Consider the following 19,971-nt stretch of genomic DNA (forward strand, 5'->3'; position numbering starts at 1 on the left):
TTTAGGGTCTATGGAATACCAGAGGACATCGTGTCTGACAGAGGCCCAGTTCACGTCCCAAGTTTGGCAGGCTTTCTGCAAACAACTGGATATCAATGTGAGTCTCACCTCTGGTTACCACCCTCAGGCCAACGGACCGGTGGAACATCTAAACCAAGAGATGGGCAGATATCTTCGGAATTATTGTAGCCGTGAACAGGAGAAGTGGAGCGATTTCCTGCCCTGGGCCGAATATGCACAGAATTCCCTCACTTATACCTCTACGGGTCTAACCCCCTTCCAATGCATGCTGGGCTACCAACCCCCAATGTTTCCTTGGTCAGGAGATCCTTCTACGGTGCCAGCAGTGGACTATTGGATTAAGCGAAGCGAGAGGGTGTGGGACAACGCACATGTCCAGCTACAGCAAGCGGTCAGAGCCCAACGCTTCCAGGCTGACCGACGGAGGTGCCCCCATCCCAACTATCAGCCAGGACAGAGGGTCTGGTTGTCCACAAGGGATCTCAAGTTGCGGCTACCCTGCAAGAAGCTCAGTCCAAGGTATGTGGGTCCTTTCAGAATTATTCATCAAATAAATCCAGTTACTTACTGTTTAGAGCTTCCTGTTAATTACCGCATCTCTCCTTCCTTCCATGTGTCCTTGCTGAAACCCGTCCATCTGGCTCTGGAACCACGGATTCTGAGCCTCCACCTCCATTGGAGGTAGATGGAGCCCCAGCGTATATGGTCAGAGAGATCATGGACTCAAGACAATGAGGGAGCCAGATGCAATACCTGGTGGACTGGGAGGGCTATGGACTAGAGGAGAGATCATGGGTAGCCGCCAAGGACATATTGGACCCGTCCCTGATACAAGAATTTCATCATGCCCATCCTAATCATCCAGCACCACAACCAAGGGGATGTCCTAGTAGAAGAACACCAGGAGTTGTTCGTAGATGGGGGGGGGGTTTGCAGGTGTAACATCTGAGGTTGTTACCCCTCCTACCAACCACCAGAGGGAGCCCTCTCCCGAATACTAACTCTGTACCGTTTCTTCTTTGGTGACTTCCTGTTTAAACTATATAAATACCATGCTGTTTCATTTTGACAGTATTGCCAGTTTACCCTGCCTTACCAAGTGGTTTTCCATTGCCTTTGCTGATTGTTTTCATGTCATGACCATTGCCTGTTTTCCTGGATTTACTGCCTTTTGGATACCCCTTTGTTTTGTTTGCCTAGTTGGACTGTCTTTTTGGTTTATTGGATAATACCGCTTGTTTTACGACTACCTCTATTTGCCTGCCGATTTGGATTGTTTGCTTGTGTTCATAATAAACTTCCAGCACATGGATCCTAACACTGTCTCCATGGCCAGCTCATTACAGCAGGGGTGAGCGTATGTTTTTCAAACCACACACATCTCCATTGAAAGGGAAAAAAAGGAAATAAATAAATAGGAAAAGGACCCTGTGACGAGGAGGGCCGTGAGTGCACACAGCTGGCCCCCAATCGGGCTAATCAGCCGAGGAGAGGGATAAGGTCAGAGCTGGATGCGGCAGTTCAGGACAGTCTCCACACGCAGATGCCACATCCAGCTTGGCCTTATCCCTCTCCTGATTAGCCCGATTGGGGGCTGGCCGTGCGCATATTTTGTGCTTTGGAATATGTACCCCTGTATCAAGGAAGTGGCATAATGTTTTTGTTATTTGCCACTAAATAGTGTATGTATATATGCAATATAATATGCAATTTCAAGACATAGGCCTATTTATTGATAGAATACAAGGACTTTGACTTTGATCATTTAAAAAGCTAAAATTTGAGCTTTTTAAATGATCAATCTAATGATATAATAAAATTTGTAAAAATTAATATTTCCTTAATTTAACAAGTTAGAAGTTCCCCTGTATAATTAATAACAGAATTAGCTGAAAGAGAACTTCTTTCATGCCGTGTAAGCAAAATGCACATTATAACTGAAATATACCAAAATGAATTGAAATCGAATGCTTATGAATCAGAATTGAATCATGATGTATCAAGATATATTGAACTGTGACATGTTTCTCAATACGTATCGTATCTTGATGTGGCTGGTGATATAAGAAATTAATAGTAATTTTGAAACTTATTAATAAAATCATGACCACTCATGTGAGATAAAGACTCCAGTCATATCAGAAACCTTATAAAAGCCGTTTTATTCTACATGGAGAGGGTCCGCACATGGGGGCTGCCATGTTACAATCACATGACCAGCCGAATGCGACTCGCTTAATCTCAGTAACCATCCTGTTATCTGACACTTTTACTCTTGGATTAAATTAATCACGGCTCACTGTGAATATAGTGAATTTCTACAATGGCATCGGTGACTGAAAACTGTAGTGTTTGAATGATGCTGCATCCACACCCCTAGGTGTCAGTGTAAGTCCGACATACAAGTCGACATATTAAAAAAATTACTGTCTGAGTTCAGAGATGGCGCCGCACATGGCTGCTTAGGTGTGGAACTGTCTAGCATTTTTGTTACTTGTGTTTGTTTGTCATGTTTTTTGTCATTCTTTTCCAATCAGTTTCACCAGGGATGAACTGCTGAATATTCGGCAGAGCATACCTGATCACTTTTTGATGGTGTTTGATTATTTGGACGTTTTATTTGACATCTGCTCTACAAGCGATCCAAGAGACGCATTGCATAATCATCAGGGAAAATGAGAGGCGGTGGAACATGCTTTTACCAACACCTTGACAGACCTGGGACTTATGCAAGGTTCCTATTTGTGGACTTCAGTTCAGCTTCAATACAATCTGTCAGTGGATCAACAGCTTTCTGACAGATAGGCAGCAGCTAGTGAGACTCACTATTAGCACTGGTGTTCCTCAGGGATGCGTTCTCTCTCCACTGCTTTCCTCCATGTACACGAATGACTGCACTGCAAAGGACCCCTCTGTCAAACTCCTGAAGTTTGCAGACGACACCACTGTCATTGGCCTTATCTGCGAAGGTGACGAGTCTGCATACAGATGGGAGGTTGAACAGCTGGCTGTCTGGTGCGGTCACAACAACCTTGAGCTGAACATACTCAAAACAGTGGAGATGATAGTGGACTTCAGGAGAAATACCCCTTCACTAGAAATTTAGTATTCACAGTCAGCCATGATTACTTTAATCAATGAGTGAAAGTGTCAAATATTAGGATGGTTACTGAGATTAAGTGAGTAGTATTCGGCTGGTCATGTGATTGTAACATGGCAGCCCCCATGTGCGGACCCTCCCATGTAGAATAAAACAGCTTTTATAAGGTTACTGATATGACTGGAGTCTTCATTTTAATGTGAATGGTCATGATTTACTACATATATTGCAAAATTACAATTCTTGTCTTTAGGAGTTAAACTTTTTTAAAGAGGAAAAAATTACTGAGTGCACCTTTAATGTAGCCAACTATTTTTGAAGGTTTATTTGTTTGTGATCCTTACTTATAGAGGACGGTACAGTGAATAAGAAACTCTTATTACTTGAAATTTGAGCATTTATATTGTGTATAAGCAAACTTTATTTTGATGAGAAATTATATTGTGCATTTAAACATTTAAAAAATAAATAAATAAATAAACCCAATTTTCTGTTATACTTTGTATTAGTGGCGTAACTTGGATCTTACAGCCCACAGTGAAAAGAACCTGTCGGTCCCACTCCTTGGGGAGCCTGGGTTGCTTATCGTCACTCGTCGGGCCCGCAGTCATTTTTATGGGTCCTTTTGATCGACTGTGGCTGCCCCCTCTCACCCCAGGCCTTATGGTGGCTGCCCACTCTGCCCTCCCTGCCCTCCCTGTAGTTACGCCCCTGGTTGTTATATCAAATCAAGATTTGACATTGAACCTAATTGTAAGTTAACCATACTGTCCCATCCATACTGATTTGGTGTTACTAATGTGTCTGCTTTACATTACTAAAAAAAACCTTGTGTATGCATGATTGTGTTTTTATTTACCTTAGTCAATATAAAATCTGAGCTCTTAGAAAGTAATTTATGCTCAGTCATTGTATGTTTCCAAACACACTACAGTCCTTCATTCACACAGCAAGCACTTCAGGCTCATTATTCAGCTGTCACGTTCTATGAGGAGGCGAGACCACTCTGCATTTGATTCATTACCAAAACGAATGCCCAGAGGTGCATGGGTGTCATAAACATTTCGGAAATGCCTCGAACACCCACTTTGTGTGTTTGTGTTGGTGAGGACACAGAGAGACATTTTGCGCTCCTTGCCGAAATGCTTCAAAAGGCTGTTTAACCTCTTGTCAATGACTTGACCCCTTGTTGACCAATTGACCCTTTTGTCTGACACAATAGAAATTCTTTCTGAACACAGGATGAATGAAATCTCAAGCAGAGGTCCATGGTAGCACAATCACATGATCTCAAATGGATCAAAAAGCAGTCACAACACAGATGGTAGAAATTAAAAGCATGTGTCAGACCAGTTTAGTCCGATTCCAGAAATAATGACTCTTATGAGCCATTCATTTTGAATTTGCTGCACGAAACATACAGTGCAACCAGTTTAGTCTGATTCCCAAATGAATGCCGCTTATGAGCCATTTAATTTTTTTGGAATCTACAGCATGAAACATATTGTGTGACCAGTTTAGTCTGATTCCCTAATGAATGACTCTTATGAGCTGGTTCTTTTGAACCTACAGTGCGAAACAAACAGCGTGAGCAGTGTAGTCCAATTCCCAAACAAATTACTCTTATGTGCTGCCTTTTTTTAAATCTACAGTGTGAAACATATAGTGCAACCAGTTTAGTCTGATTCATGAGCGAATGACTCTTATGACTTGGTTCTTTTTTGATCAATATTTTTATTGAGGTTGAAAAAGGGCATACAGATCACAAATCATATGAACTATATAAAGAAAAATGCCCAAGAGCTGCCCAAGTTACAGATAATAAAAAATAAATAAAAAAAGATATACACATGTATATGTACACACACATACATACAATCGTTTATACTCTATGTCACCAGGGTTGGGAGCAACCTTACTATTTATTTAGCCATTTGTTTTTATTTTTTTTTAAATGATTAATTTATATTGCTTGATTTATGTAGTCTCGAGACCCGAGATGCAAATTAGCATGTGCTATAATCTCTATGTACAATGCATCTTTTTTAGTTTTTGTGCTGAAATCATGTTTTTGTACTGTCCCTATAAAAATAAACCAATAAAAAAATAAAATAAAAAATAAATACATATACATACATATCCATATATACATATACATAGACTTAGTTCTTTTAAATTTGCAGAACAAAACGTACAGCGCAACCAGTTTAGTCCGATTCCCAAACAAATTACTCTTATGAGCCGTTTTTTTAATCTACAGCACGAAACTTATTGTGTGACCAGTTTAGTCTGATTCCTGAACGAATGACTCTTATGAGCCATTTTTTTAATCTACAGCACAAAATTTATTGTGTGACCAGTTTAGTCCAATTGCCGAATGAATATGAGCCAGTTCTTTTGAATCTACACAACAAAATATATAGTGTAACCTCCCGAATGTATGACTTTTATCAGCCAATTCTTTGTAGTGAATGAAAAACGTACTGAACCGCAAATAATTGTTTCATCATGCCCGACTCAAAAATCAACCAAGAACTGTTACTATGAGACTTAAATCAGATTAATTACTGGAAGGTTGTTGATATGACAATGTGTATTTAAAGATACACATGATGAGTTCTGTTGTAACTGGTGTTTTTTTTTTTTTTTTATTAAAATCAATCAATTAATAAAATATCTTAATTAAAAAGTCTGTGTAAACACCTTTTGCAAGAATCTGTTCTGTTAAAATATGAAATGATCTGAGGGCAGTAAATCCAACAAGAACTGCATTTCCTATTTCCGAATATTTCTCTCTCAAAAGTACTAAAAGTATCATTAATGGAACTGTTTAGAGGAATCAGAACCGGAAATGTTCAATTGCTTATGATTCCTATCCCTAGTAAGCTACCACCTAGCCACACAGCAACACCCAAGTAACCAGATAGCAGTGCATTTAAAAACACCAAGAACTCTATTAGCAACTGCACAGCATCCACAACACCCTAGCAATGTAGCAGTGAGTTTTGCCCAGACAAACACCACTGACATTTTTGACAGAAAATGCAAACATTTGTTGAAGCTGTGGCCTAGCTGTTAGCGCATACTGTGACGTGAGATGTGAAGCTCGATGTCTGAATCTGTACCGCAACTTTTCCCAATACCACTCCCTTTATCCTGCCTGTCATATATATTAATCTATCTTTAATAATTATAATTAATAATCACCATCAATAAAGGTTTTTAAAAAGGCCAAAAATATTGATTTACCATGTACAAGCAAGATACATAAAACCATTTTAAGACTTGTGTGACTTGAGGCACTGTGAGTCTTGAATATATACTCAGATCCAACTCTCTGTTCCCATGTCTATCTGTCAGTCTACCAGCTTTCTGACAGACAAGCAGCAGCTAGTGAGACAGGGGAAATTCACTTTCAGCACCTGTATGATCAGCACTGGTGCCCCCAGGGATGTGTCATCGGCCTCATCCAAGATGACGATGAGTCTGGATACAGAAGGGAGGTTGAACGGCTGGCTCACTGGTGTAGTAAAAACAACCTGGAGCTGAACACATTCAAAACAGTGGAGATGATTGTGGACTTTTTAGGAACACCCCAACACTGACCCCCCTCACCATTCTAAACAGCACTGTGGCAGCAGTGAAGTCATTCAGGTTCCTGGGCACTACCATCTCACAGGACCTGAAGTGGGAGACCCACATTGTGAAAAAGGCCCAGCAGAGGTTGTACTTCCTTCACCAGTTATGGAAGTACAACAAGTTCTACTCAGCCGTCATTGAGTCTGTCCTGTGTGCATCTATAACTGTCTGGTTTGGTTCAGCTATGAAATCGGACATCAGAAGACTACAAAGGACAGTTCGGACTGCTGAGTGGATTATTGGTTCTCCCCTTCCCACACTCCAAGAATTGTACACTTCCAGAGTGAGGAAAAGGGCTGGAAAAATCACCCTGGACCCCACTCACCCATCCCACTACCTTTTTGATCTGTTGCCTTCTGGCCGACGCTACAGAGCACTGAGCACCAGAACGGCTTTTTCCCTCAGACCATCCATGTCATGAACAGTTAAAACTGCCCCATCAAGCAATAAATAATTATGTGCAATAACAAGCTTATTCCGGCCCCACCTGCCGGCAGGTCATCCCCGCCTCTTTGGACCTGGGCGGGTGACAAGGGGAGGGAAAAACAACAACAACAAAAATCGAGAGGGAAAGGCTAACATGGAGCGACAGTGGGAGAGAGAGAGAAAAAAAAAACGTACTCGCCAGTTCTCTGATACGCCGTAGCCTGGTCCTTGGCCACTCCTCCACCCTCTAGTGGACGACAGCCGCGCCTCCTCAGGCGGATCGGAAGCAGTCCTCCAGCCCCTGGCAGACGGAACGCCCCGCCGTGCTTTCGGTGGACGGAAGGGTTCTCCCCTGCCCCTGGCAGCGGTTCTCCCGCTCCAGGCGGTCGGCCAGGAGCCCCTCCCTGCTCGCAGTCGGCAGTCCTCTCGACCCCGCCACGTTTTAGCGGCTGGCAGGGGTCTCCTCCGCCCGTGGCCAGGTGTGCAGCATCACGACCCGGCCCCACCCTTCTCCCTGCCACACTCCTCCCTCCTCCCTGCCACAATTCCCTTGCACTATCTGCATTGTGTTTGTATATCCGTACATTTTTGTGTCTTATTATGTTTTTTTATATAAACTTGTGTTGTTGTATTGTTTGTGCACTGGAAGCTTCTGTCACCAAGTCAAATTCCTTGTATGTGAAAGCATGTTTGGCGATAAAGCTCAATCTGATTCTGATTCAAATATGTCATGATCTGTGACTGTGACTTTCTACTGTTGCTTGTTTTAATAATTACATCACAATTAGTTCTCAATATAACGTGTTAGTTACACTGAGGAATGTGATTAAAAAAATCTACTATGTATCACTAAGTGTAAAGGAGGTTATTGCAGAGTCTAATTCAATCATACAGGAACATTGACAGTTTGATTTAAAGAGTGCTGTTCTCATATCATCACCATATCCTGTGCCCGCAATAGGACGGCTGCTAATGCCTTTGAAGTGGTACTGTGTTTAGAAAATGAATAAACAGAAAAAACACAGAAATACACATACACGCTTTTGTAACCAAAAGATAACCAAACAAGTAGATTCACAGCATCTCAAACTCAAACATATGCACACCCTCAATCAGTGTAAAATGCACATCCAAAGTCAATCCAGTTAGAGAACAGGGGCTGAATTACATACATTTCTGGCAAAATTACATACAAATGAGGCACAATATACAGGTGCATCTCAATAAATTAGAATGTCGTAGAAAAGTTCATTTATTTCAGTAATTCAACTCAAATTGTGAAACTCGTGTATTAAATAAATTCAATGCACACAGACTGAAGTAGTTTAAGTCTTTGGTTCTTTTAATTGTGATGATTTTGGCTCACATTTAACAAAAACCCACCAATTCACTATCTCAAAAAATTAGAATATGGTGACATGCCAATCAGCTAATCAACTCAAAACACCTGCAAAGGTTTCCTGAGCCTTCAAAATGGTCTCTCAGTTTGGTTCACTAGGCTACACAATCATGGGGAAGACTGCTGATCTGACAGTTGTCCAGAAGACAATCATTGACACCCTTCACAAGGAGGGTAAGCCACAAACATTCATTGCCAAAGAAGCTGGCTGTTCACAGAGTGCTGTATCCAAGCATGTTAACAGAAAGTTGAGTGGAAGGAAAAAGTGTGGAAGAAAAAGATGCACAACCAACCGAGAGAACCGCAGCCTTATGAGCATTGTCAAGCAAAATCGATTCAAGAATTTGGGTGAACTTCACAAGGAATGGACTGAGGCTGGGGTCAAGGCATTAAGAGCCACCACACACAGACGTGTCAAGGAATTTGGCTACAGTTGTTGTATTCCTCTTGTTAAGCCACTGCTGAACCACAGACAACATCAGAGGCATCTTACCTGGGCTAAGGAGAAGAACTGGACTGTTGCCCAGTGGTCCAAAGTCCTCTTTTCAGATGAGAGCAAGTTTTGTATTTCATTTGGAAACCAAGGTCCTAGAGTCTGGAGGAAGGGTGGAGAAGCTCATAGCCCAAGTTGCTTGAAGTCCAGTGTTAAGTTTCCACAGTTTGTGATGATTTGGGGTGCAATGTCATCTGCTGGTGTTGGTCCATTGTGTTTTTTGAAAACCAAAGTCACTGCACCCGTTTACCAAGAAATTTTGGAGCACTTCATGCTTCCTTCTGCTGACCAGCTTTTTAAAGATGCTGATTTCATTTTCCAGCAAGATTTGGCACCTGCCCACACTGCCAAAAGCACCAAAAGTTGGTTAAATGACCATGGTGTTGGTGTGCTTGACTGGCCAGCAAACTCACCAGACCTGAACCCCATAGAGAATCTATGGGGTATTGTCAAGAGGAAAATGAGAAACAAGAGACCAAAAAATGCAGATGAGCTGTCAAAGAAACCTGGGCTTCCATACCACCTCAGCAGTGCCACAAACTGATCACCTCCATGCCACGCCGAATTGAGGCAGTAATTAAAGCAAAAGGAGCCCCTACTAAGTATTGAGTACATATACAGTAAATGAACATACTTTCCAGAAGGCCAACAATTCACTAAAAATGTTTTTTTTATTGGTCTTATGATGTATTCTAATTTTTTGAGAGAGTGAATTGGTGGGTTTTTGTTAAATGTGAGCCAAAATCATCACAATTAAAAGAACCAAAGACTTAAACTACTTCAGTCTGTGTGCATTGAATTTATTTAATACACGAGTTTCACAATTTGAGTTGAATTACTGAAATAAATGAACTTTTCCACGACATTCTAATTTATTGAGATGCACCTGTACTATGCACTCAGCTGTGTAGTGTATGAATTTCTAAAGTGTAGGATTGTCCCAAATGGAGCACTTAACATTTTTTTCTATACAGAAGCATTCGCTGTTTAACAGCTGACGGAAGTGACATTTCAAACGCATGCGATGTGTTGCCGCTAACTTTAGTGCGTTAGCCGACCTCAGTTCAACACTTGAGCTGTGACCCAAATATTCACCAAATATCCACTATGCACTTACAATATATACTATGCACTCAGCCATGCAGTGTTTGAATTTCTAAAGTGTACGATCGTGTTTTTCTTATCGTGAAGAAAATTGGCAATACGCAGCTTTATTAATAAGAGTTAAAGATGGATTGAAGTGAACAGAAAGGTGAGAGAGGGTAGTCTTCACCCCATTATTCACTGCAACAAAATATGTTTTTGATTTGTTTTTGTCTTGGCTTGTTTTCCTATATAAATATCTAAAACTCCTTTAAAACAACGTACATTTGTTTTATCTGAGAATGTTGAATATAATATTCAAAATATTTTTTTCCCTTTAATTCAGTGAATGTCATTTAGAGGTATTTTTAAAAGATGATTTTGTCCTCTTTATTGTTAGTAAGCATGTTTAATACAACCTTTTAAGTCAGGGCACAAGCTGAGTAATCGGTAAAGAGCTAATGATTAATCGTTACAATAATCGCCGAATAGTCGAATAATCATTCTAATAATCGTTAGCTTAATCGATTATCAAAATAATCATTAGTTGCAGTCCTAGGTGATGGTAAAGCATTCAACTCACATTTGTAAGGTGCTGTATCCACTGAAGTTTCTCTAGTTGCCACATTATCCACTATTTACAATAGTTTTGTCAGATCAGCAGCGCAGCCAGATAACTCCACCCCTTCTGCTACGTACGGCAATCCGCGAGCGCTGATTGATTAAAGTGTCCAACATTACACACTTAGTTTTGACAATTTAGAAGTGCATCATCCGGGTACTCATAGTACACATCTTTTTCTTGCACTCTCAGTGTTAATATACTGTATACAATACTACTCGCACTACAAAATGTTGCAGAATAGTGCAGAAGTGTACGGTTTGGGACGCACCTTTGAATCCTATATTATCTATTTAGTAACCATGGCCATTTCAGAAACCTAGCTTGATCTTAAGATAGGAGGTTTCTGTAATAAGGCCTCACATGAACAGGGTGTGTGGTGATTGACAATCAACTCGGATATTTTGACTTGATGAGTCCAAGCTGCTGAGTCTTTGATGTATAGAAATACAACCACCAAACTAATTTAAGCTACTCCAGCACAGCTGTGTTTTGAATAGTGAAACTTTGGTTTGCATGGCACAGGAGTCGATCCTAACAAGATCAACAAATACTGTAACACAGCAGGACATGAGAGACAACATTTGAATGAATGAGATACGAATGGTGAGGCCATTATGGAAAGAATATTCTGCCATTTATATTATGCAGGAGAGAGAGAGTGTGTCTGTGTGTGCATGAATGTTTGTGTATGTGTACATACTTAGCTATAATTTGGCGACAAGGTTAGGGTTTGGGTTTGTCTGTAGTAATTATTATTGGCTTTACTGTATATTAAATAATAGAAATATATGGTAGGTCCCCATTTAGATAGTAAACGTGTGTGTTGGGGGTCATGTTCTTTTTTTCACCAGATAGTAACAGAACACGGAAGAGGAACAAATCACAGCCTTGACAGAAAAAAAAAAAAAACTTAAGGGAAATGTCAGGAAAAAAATTGCATGGGTATCTAACTGTAATATGTAATATTATCCATGATGTCCATTTGTTTCCAAACACACATGATTGTTTTCAGAAAGGAGGGGGTGGATCAGTCTTCATTTGCTCCTGTCAGACTTCACGCTACACTGCGGCTGGTGAAATTAGCACTGCTCTCTGACCTTTAGTTAAACAAACCAAGAAACTCATTCCTCTCTTGAGATCTGGGTTGTTTCTGATGACTCTCAACCTATAACTGACATTCCAGAACAATGATCAAATGCACATACTCTGTTCTAGTACAACAATAATGAGTTATTTTAGTTCTGTTTTATTTTAGTTCTGAGAAAGTCAATAAATGGGTTAAGGGATGGATGACCATTTGCCACGGAGGTGTAGCTTAGTGGGTCAAAGTCTAGGCTGGTAATCTGAAGATTGTAGGTTTGAATCCCAGTTGGTGAGATTCATGAACTTCTGTGCCCTTGACGAAGTCACTTAACATTAGTTTTCTTCAGATGGGACCTGTTGTAAAAAGTACTACAGTTGTAGTTCATGTAGTAGATCAAATGTGCGCTATATGTCGCTTTGGACAAAACAAATCTGCTAAATAACTACATTTTAATGATATTGGACAAGTCTTGCAGCCTCTTGTGTGGATGAGAAGGTACCACTAAATTAGACAAAACAGGCAAAAGAGGTCTCCAAATTTCTCCAAGTTTTTTTTTTTTTTTTTTTTTTTGTGATTATCACAGCCTGGGATATGTCAAAGATTAGCAACAACACTGATTTTGATGCATTATAATTTTTTGTGCAGTGTCAGATTAAAAACAAAACACTCTCAGGACCTTAGAGGACAAAAATGTCTGCATCAAAATACTGCCATAAAAATATTATATACACTGGCGGCCAAAGGTTTGGAATAATGTACAGATTTTGCTGTTTTGGAAGGAAATTCAGCTGCATTCAACAGATCACAAAGTATAGTCAGGACAGTACTGATGTAAAAAACAGCACCATCACTATTTGAAAAAAGTCATTTTTGTTCAAATCTAGACAGGCCCCATTTCCAGCAGCCATCACTCCAACACCTTATCCTTGAGTATTCATGCTAAATTGCTAATTTGGTACTAGAAAATCACTTGTCATTATATCAAACACAGTTGAAAACTATTTGGTTCATTAAACGAAGCTTAACATTGTCTTTGTGTTTTTGAGTTGCCACAGTATGCAATAGACTGGCATGTCTTAAGGTCAATATTAGGTCAAAAATGGCAAAAAAGAAACAGCTTTCTCTAGAAACTCATCAGTCAATCATTGTTTTGAGGAATGAAGGCTATACAATGCTTGAAATTGCCAAAAAACTGAAGATTTCATACAAAGGTGTACACTACAGTCTTCAAAGACAAAGGACAACTGGCTCTAACAAGGACAGAAAGAGATGTGGAAGGCCAGATGTACAACTAAACAAGAGGATAAGTACATCAGAGTCTCTAGTTTGAGAAATAGACGCCTCACATGTCCTCAGCTGACAGCTTCATTGAATTCTACCCGCTCAACACCAGTTTCATGTACAACAGTAAAGAGAAGACTCATGGCCTTATGGGAAGAATTGCAAAGAAAAAGCCACTTTTAAAACAGAAAATCAAAAAGAAAAGGTTCGAGTGGGCAAAGACACACAGACATTGGACAACAGATAATTGGAAAAGAGTGTTATGGATCTTAACCCCATTGAGCTTTTGTGGGATCAGCTAGACTGTAAGGTGTGTGAGAAGTGCCCGACAAGACAGCCACATCTATGGCAAGTGCTACAGGAAGCGTGAGGTGAAATGTCACCTGAGTATCTGGACAAACTGACAGCTAGAATGCCAAGGATCTGCAAAGCTATCTTTGCTACATGTGGAGGATTTTTTTGATGAGAACACTCTGAAGTAGTTTAAGAAGTTCTGAACATTTTTTTCAAATTGTAATAGTAATTGTTCACGTTATTAATGTCTTGACTATACATTGTGATCAGCTGAATGCCACTTTGGTGAATAAAAGTATCAATTTCTTTCCATAAGAGCAAAATCTGTACATTATTCCAAACTTTTGGTGCCAGTGTATTAATATTATTTTCCACTTTCTATGACTTAGATTTTTTAACCAACATCAGTCCTGATTATAACTACCAAATATTCATTCATTTTCAGGATTTTAACCCTTTAAATGCCAGTTTGTTCATATAATGCCACTGTTGTTTTTTACACACACACACACACACACACACACACACACACACACACATGTTGGTGCAGCTACCATTATGAGGACTCTCCATAAACATAATGATTTTTAAACAGTACAAACTATAGATTCTATACCCTAACCCTACTCACAAAAAACGTTCTGCATTTTTACATTTTCAATAAAACATCGTTTAGTATACTTTTTAAGCGATTTAAATTATGGGGACACTAGAAATGTCCTCATAAACCACATTTATAGCATAATACCCTTATAATTACCAGTTTGTAACCTAAAAAAAAGTCCTCGTAAACCACTTAAACCTGACTCCCAAACACACATACACACACACAAAACACACTCTGACATCCATACCAACACACCCACACAATTTTAGCTGCATCATGTATTCAATTGGCCTGCAGTGCTCTAAAATACAGCAAACAGAAAATAGAAAAAAGCATGTATTTGCTCCATAGAATAAACATGAGAAAAACGGCGCCATCTGGTGGAAAATATTTTTTAAAAAATTCAATTTTGAAGCCAGGGCTCTAGAATGAAAGCATAATATCACAGAATTCATAGTTTTGTGCTTTAATGGCACTGAGATCAAATATTGCAGTTTTAATGGGTTTCAATGGGGACATTTTTGTCCTGAGGTCCTGAGTGTAACTATTTTGTGTACACAGTGTATTATAGATGTATTATAGGAACTGAGGTTGAAATATCAAAATTCACCCCAATGATTCACACCTTTGGCAAAATCTATGCCGTTGTGCGAAGTTCGCACAAGGGTTAATATGATTATGATTATAAACGAATAATTTAGCTGGTGCTTTCATCCAGTAACTGGACAAACGTACAGTACCTTTATTACCATTTATTACTAAACCTACATCCGTTAACTACCTGTACCAGCCCAAAGTTTTAACCACTACACCCAGAAGTTCACTAAATACTAAAATAATTCTGGAAAGGTTGCTCTGTGGATGATATGAAGTAGATCTAGTAAACCTTTTTTAAACTTCCACATTTATGAGCATTTCACAGGCAGAGAGAAATACCTTTTTGCTTGTCCATCGCTGGAAATGCTTAAACCTTCCAAGGTAAATGTTGTCGGTCGCTCCCAGAGTTCATCGCTGTGTCCGTTTCTGGATGTGTAAATGATTTCAAAGTGGACTGATGTGTAATTCAAGTGATTCAAGGGACCTGACGGCAGACAAACGAAGATTACAGAGTAACTGTCCAAACAGGCGACAACATTGTGTCCATCCAGTCAACATCACTCTGTCTCACTAAACTGTCTCCGCCTTCTGAAAGCGAAACCCCGCTGGAAAAGCTGCTCAAAAGCGCCGACCTCTGGAGGTGTACTGTTGGAGATGTAATTGTGGAGCACGGTGAGAATTACAAAATTACTGTATTCTGTAATAGCAATAGTACAAACCAGTTTTATCCACAATACACTATCTAACTCAGGGTCAGAAATTAAGGGAGGCTTGCAGCAAAAATGCCCTCGTAATAAATTCTTCTGATTTTATAGGTGAGATCTAATATACTGTAGTCCTAAATATTCTAATATTATCAATGTTAACATAATAAATGTATTATGGCCAGGGTTGGGGAGTAACGGAATACATGTAACAGGATTACATATTTAAAATACAAAATATAAGTAACTGTATTCCACTACAGTTACAATTTAAATCACTGGTAATTAGAATACAGTTACATTCAAAAAGTATTTTGATTACTGAAGAGATTACTTTGCATTTTATTGTCATTTGTTTCATTTAATATTTAATCCTTTCAGATGGAAAACATTTATACATATAAATAATGCGATCCAAAGAGTGTTTGAACAGCGGTGAAACACTTTCTTATGATGTGTTACATTCATACGAGCAGACAGAGAAGTAAGTTTGAAGTGAGTTTGGAGCAGAAGAAATAGAAATAAACCTTGTGTAAATTGTCAGCTTTACGCTAAGCTAAAATGCTATTTCTAGCCATTTTACATGCACACGTTACCAGGCACGATCATATTTTTTATCAAGAAAATTCACGTTAGATCATAATTTTTTTTTTTTTTTTTTTTTTTCTAGTAAGACCTCTGATATTAGGGCAAATATGGCCCAGGCGACAGTGTGTCCGGGGAACGATGAGCCACTTTTCCTCTCTCTCTCTCTCTCCTCTCTCTCATTCTGTCTCTCCTGCTCGCTCTTTCCCTCTCCCCTTTCCCTCCCCTCATCTCTCTTTTAGTTTCCCAGGAGGTGGGGAAGACGGCTGGAGGAAGGACAGCCGAAAGGGCAACACCTCCCCTCCAGGAAGGGAGGGGGGAGTAGGTCAGACCGGAGGTTTCTCTGGCCTGAATCTGGAGGAGTGTGACGAGGAGGAGGGTGTGGCTGGGCCGTGATAATGCACGCTTGGCACTGAGTTGTCTAATCAGCGGGAGAGAGATAAGGAGGGGCCAGGACGCCAGTTCGAGAGAGAGAGAGACACACGTGTTGTGTGTGTGTGCATCTTTGTTTTGTTAGCTGCAAAAAAAAATTATGTTATATTTGAGTTATGTTCTGTCATCAAAGTTTACGTTGCTGTTCAGCTGGTTCCCACCTCTTCCTTGCCCATGCTGTGAAACTCATTACACTATCTATTTATCCATCCACTATCTGCCTGTCTGTTCGTCCATCCATCCATCCACTATCTGTCTATCTGTCTGTCTGTCTGTCTACCCCTCCATATGTCTGTCCATCTGTCTATCGCTCCGTCCATCTGTCTGTTTGTCCGTCTGTCTGTCTATTTATCCATCAACTATCTGCCTGTCTGTCTGTCCATCCGTCCATCCATCCATCCAGCCATCCATCAACTATCTGTCTGTCTGTCTGTCTGTCTTTCTATCTATCTGTTTATCCATCGTCTATTCATCCACTATCTGTCAATCCGTCTGTCTGTTTATCCCTCCATTTGTCCGTCTGTCTGTCTGTCCATCCATCCACTATCTGTCATCCGTCTGTCTGTTTGTCTATCCCTCCGTTCGTCTGTCTGTCTATCCCTCCATTCGCCCATCCGTTCGTCTGTCTGTCTGTCTGTCTGTCTATCTATCTATCTATCTATCTTCTTCCCAAAATACATAAGCCACAGGAGTCGTGGACGGTTCCTTATATGATCCCATGTCCATGACCGATTATAAATGATTGTGGTTCAGAATCGTATAGAGTAGCGGAATTTATAGATAATTTTATTAACCCTTTGTTTTTAAAAACATTGTAGCTATATCAAATATACTTTTGAGTGTGTAAACAAGTTAAAAACCATTGAAGTGACTAAGAACTCTCTCCTTTTCTCTTTTGATATAGATAATCTATACACAAATATCGATACTTCACTAGGATTAAATGCAGTTAGGGAGGCTTTTGCAATATATCCAGATTCTAAATGTCCAGAGGAGGCCCTTTTGACCCTACTATATCTTAGTCTTACTCATAATGATTTTGAATTTAATGGGAAATATTATTTACAAATATACGGTACAGCGATGGGGAAAAAATTTTGCCCAGGCGTATGCAAATATTTATATGTGGAGTTGGGAAGAAACAGCTTTTCAGAAGTGCCAATAATTATCATTAATATACCTTAGATATCTTGATGATATTTTTGGTATATGGAATCATCCCATAGAAGAATTCCATACAGATATATCTATTCTGAATTGTCATCACCCTTCAATTAAAATTAAATATGAGTTACATGAGGAGAGATTGCAGTTTTTGGATACAGAGGTTTTTTTAATAATCAGGGATGAGGGGAATAAAAATTTGGCTACTAAATTAGTTTTTAAATCGACTGATCCTCATGCTTTACTGGAGAAATTCAGTTGCCATCCCAGGCACACTTTTAGAGGTATAATTAAATCACAATTAATTTGATTTAAAAGAATATGCTCGAAGGAGGAACATATGTTAGAAGCACTTGGAATTTTGTTAAGTGCACTTTGACAGAGAAGTTACAGTAAGAGGTTTTTTGAGAACAATAAAATCAGAGGTGATGCATATAGCTCCCTTAGACCTGAATAGGAAAAAGGAAACTAATAAGAATTTAATTCCATTTGTGTCTACTTATTCTGAAAACTTACAGGTCTATAGATTACAAAAAAATAAAAAAGACAATTTTGACAAGTTACATCAGAAAAATGAAAATGAATTTAGAGTAACATCAGCTTTTAGGAGAAATAGAAATCTCCAAGATATTCTGGTCCATTCGACATTAAGAGTACTAATTCTCCTATTAAGAAATATTTTAGGACATTTGATTATATTTTAAGTGATATTCTAAAACAGGTTGTCCAATTAGACAATATTCTATCCATCCATCCACTATCCGTCTGTCTGTCCATCCGTCCATTGATACATCAAGTATCTGTCAGTCTGTCTGTCTATCTGTCAGTCTGTCTGTCTGTCTGTCTGTCTGTCCATCTGTCTGTGTGTCCTTCTATCCATCCATCCATCCATTCACCCGCCAATCAGTCCGTCTGTCTATCTATCTATCTTTCTATCCATCCATCTGTGCTGGACTGAGGAAGCTGCAAAAATACATGTATATTCCACAAGACAAAACAATATCTGACATTATACAAATTGGTAACATTTTACAGTAAGGTTCCTTTAGTTAACATGAACTAATTTCTCATTAAACTCATTTATTAATCTTGGTTAATTTTAACATGTACATTGTACAGTATATAGTAATACATTTAAAAAATCAAAAGTACTATATGTAAACATTAGTCGATACAGTATGAACTAACATAAACTAACAATGAACAATTGTATATGTATTAACTAACATTAACAAAGATTAATAAATGTTGTAAAAAATATATATTGTTTATTGTTAGTTCATGATACCTAATGCATTAAATGGATAGTTCACCCAAAAATGAAAATTATCTTATCATTTACTCACCCTCATGCCATCCCAGATGTGTTGACCACAAATGAAGATTTTTAGAAGAATATTTCAGCTCTGTGGCTCCATACAATGCAAGTGAATGGGTGCCAACATTTTGAAGCTATAAAAATCACATAAAGACAGCATACAAGTAATCCATAAGACTCCAGTGGTTAAATCCATGTCTTCTGAAGCGATTTGATAGGTGTGGGTGAGAAACAGATCAATATATTAGTCAACTTTTACTATAAATTCTCCTCCCTGCTCACTTTAACTTTCACTTTCACATTCGTCTTCTTGTGTTTTTGGTGATTATGCATACACCCCCACTGGACAGGGAGAAGAATTTCTAGCAAAAATTGACTTAAAGAAATATTCTGGGTTCAATAAAAGTTAATCTCAATCATCAGCATTTTTGGCATAATGTTGATTACCACAAAAATGTATTGTCACAATACAAAAAGCAAAAATCAAGGTTAAAGTGAGGCTCTTACAATGGAAGTGAATGTGAAGCTTATAATTTTATAAAAGCACGCAGTAATTCATCTGTTAAAACTTGTGTATTATTTGAGCTGTAAAGTTGTTTAAAATGTCATTTTTACAGTCGTTTTAGTGTTTTAGGGTTTGTTGACATTACATCATCATGGTAACAAAGTTGTAAAATTGGCTATAACTTTACACAGAAAAAGTGACTTTATCACACTAAAATCATGTTTACACGCATATTGTTTATACTTTTGAAAAAATTGGCCCCATTCACTTCCATTGTAAGTGCCTCACTGTAACCCAGATTTTTGCTTTTTTTAAAGAAAAGGAGGGATGAGTCAAAATAAATTTTTGTGGTAATCAACATTATGCCACAAATGCTTTCGATTGAGATTAACTTGTATTGAACGCAGAATATTCCTTTAAATATTCATCTGTTTCTCACGCACACTCATCATATCACTTCGGAAGACATAGATTTAACCACTGGAGTCTTATGGATTACTTTTCTGCTGACTTACAGTATGTGATTTTTGGAGCTTTAAAATGTTGGTCACCATTGACTTGCATTGTATGGACCTACACAGCTGAGATATTCTTTTAAAAATCTTCATTTGTGT

At 38.9% G+C, this 19,971-nt stretch overlaps 1 protein-coding gene across 4 annotated transcripts in view; it reads right to left on the reverse strand.

Annotated features, from left to right (window-relative positions):
* Nucleotides 1-19,971, reverse strand: part of si:dkey-220o5.5 (actin filament-associated protein 1-like 1) — a 125,675-nt gene that overhangs the window by 93,279 nt on the left and 12,425 nt on the right. For all 4 annotated transcript variants that reach the window (XM_051652827.1, XM_051652826.1, XM_051652825.1 and 1 more), the window contains one exon: nucleotides 14,989-15,133. In XM_051652827.1, coding sequence (XP_051508787.1) covers nucleotides 14,989-15,004 — 16 coding nt within the window. In that variant the 5' untranslated portion in view covers nucleotides 15,005-15,133. The remainder of the gene's footprint in view (nucleotides 1-14,988; nucleotides 15,134-19,971) is intronic.

This window comes from Myxocyprinus asiaticus, chromosome 24, assembly GCF_019703515.2.
Source record: "Myxocyprinus asiaticus isolate MX2 ecotype Aquarium Trade chromosome 24, UBuf_Myxa_2, whole genome shotgun sequence".
NCBI classification, from domain to species: domain Eukaryota; kingdom Metazoa; phylum Chordata; class Actinopteri; order Cypriniformes; family Catostomidae; genus Myxocyprinus; species Myxocyprinus asiaticus.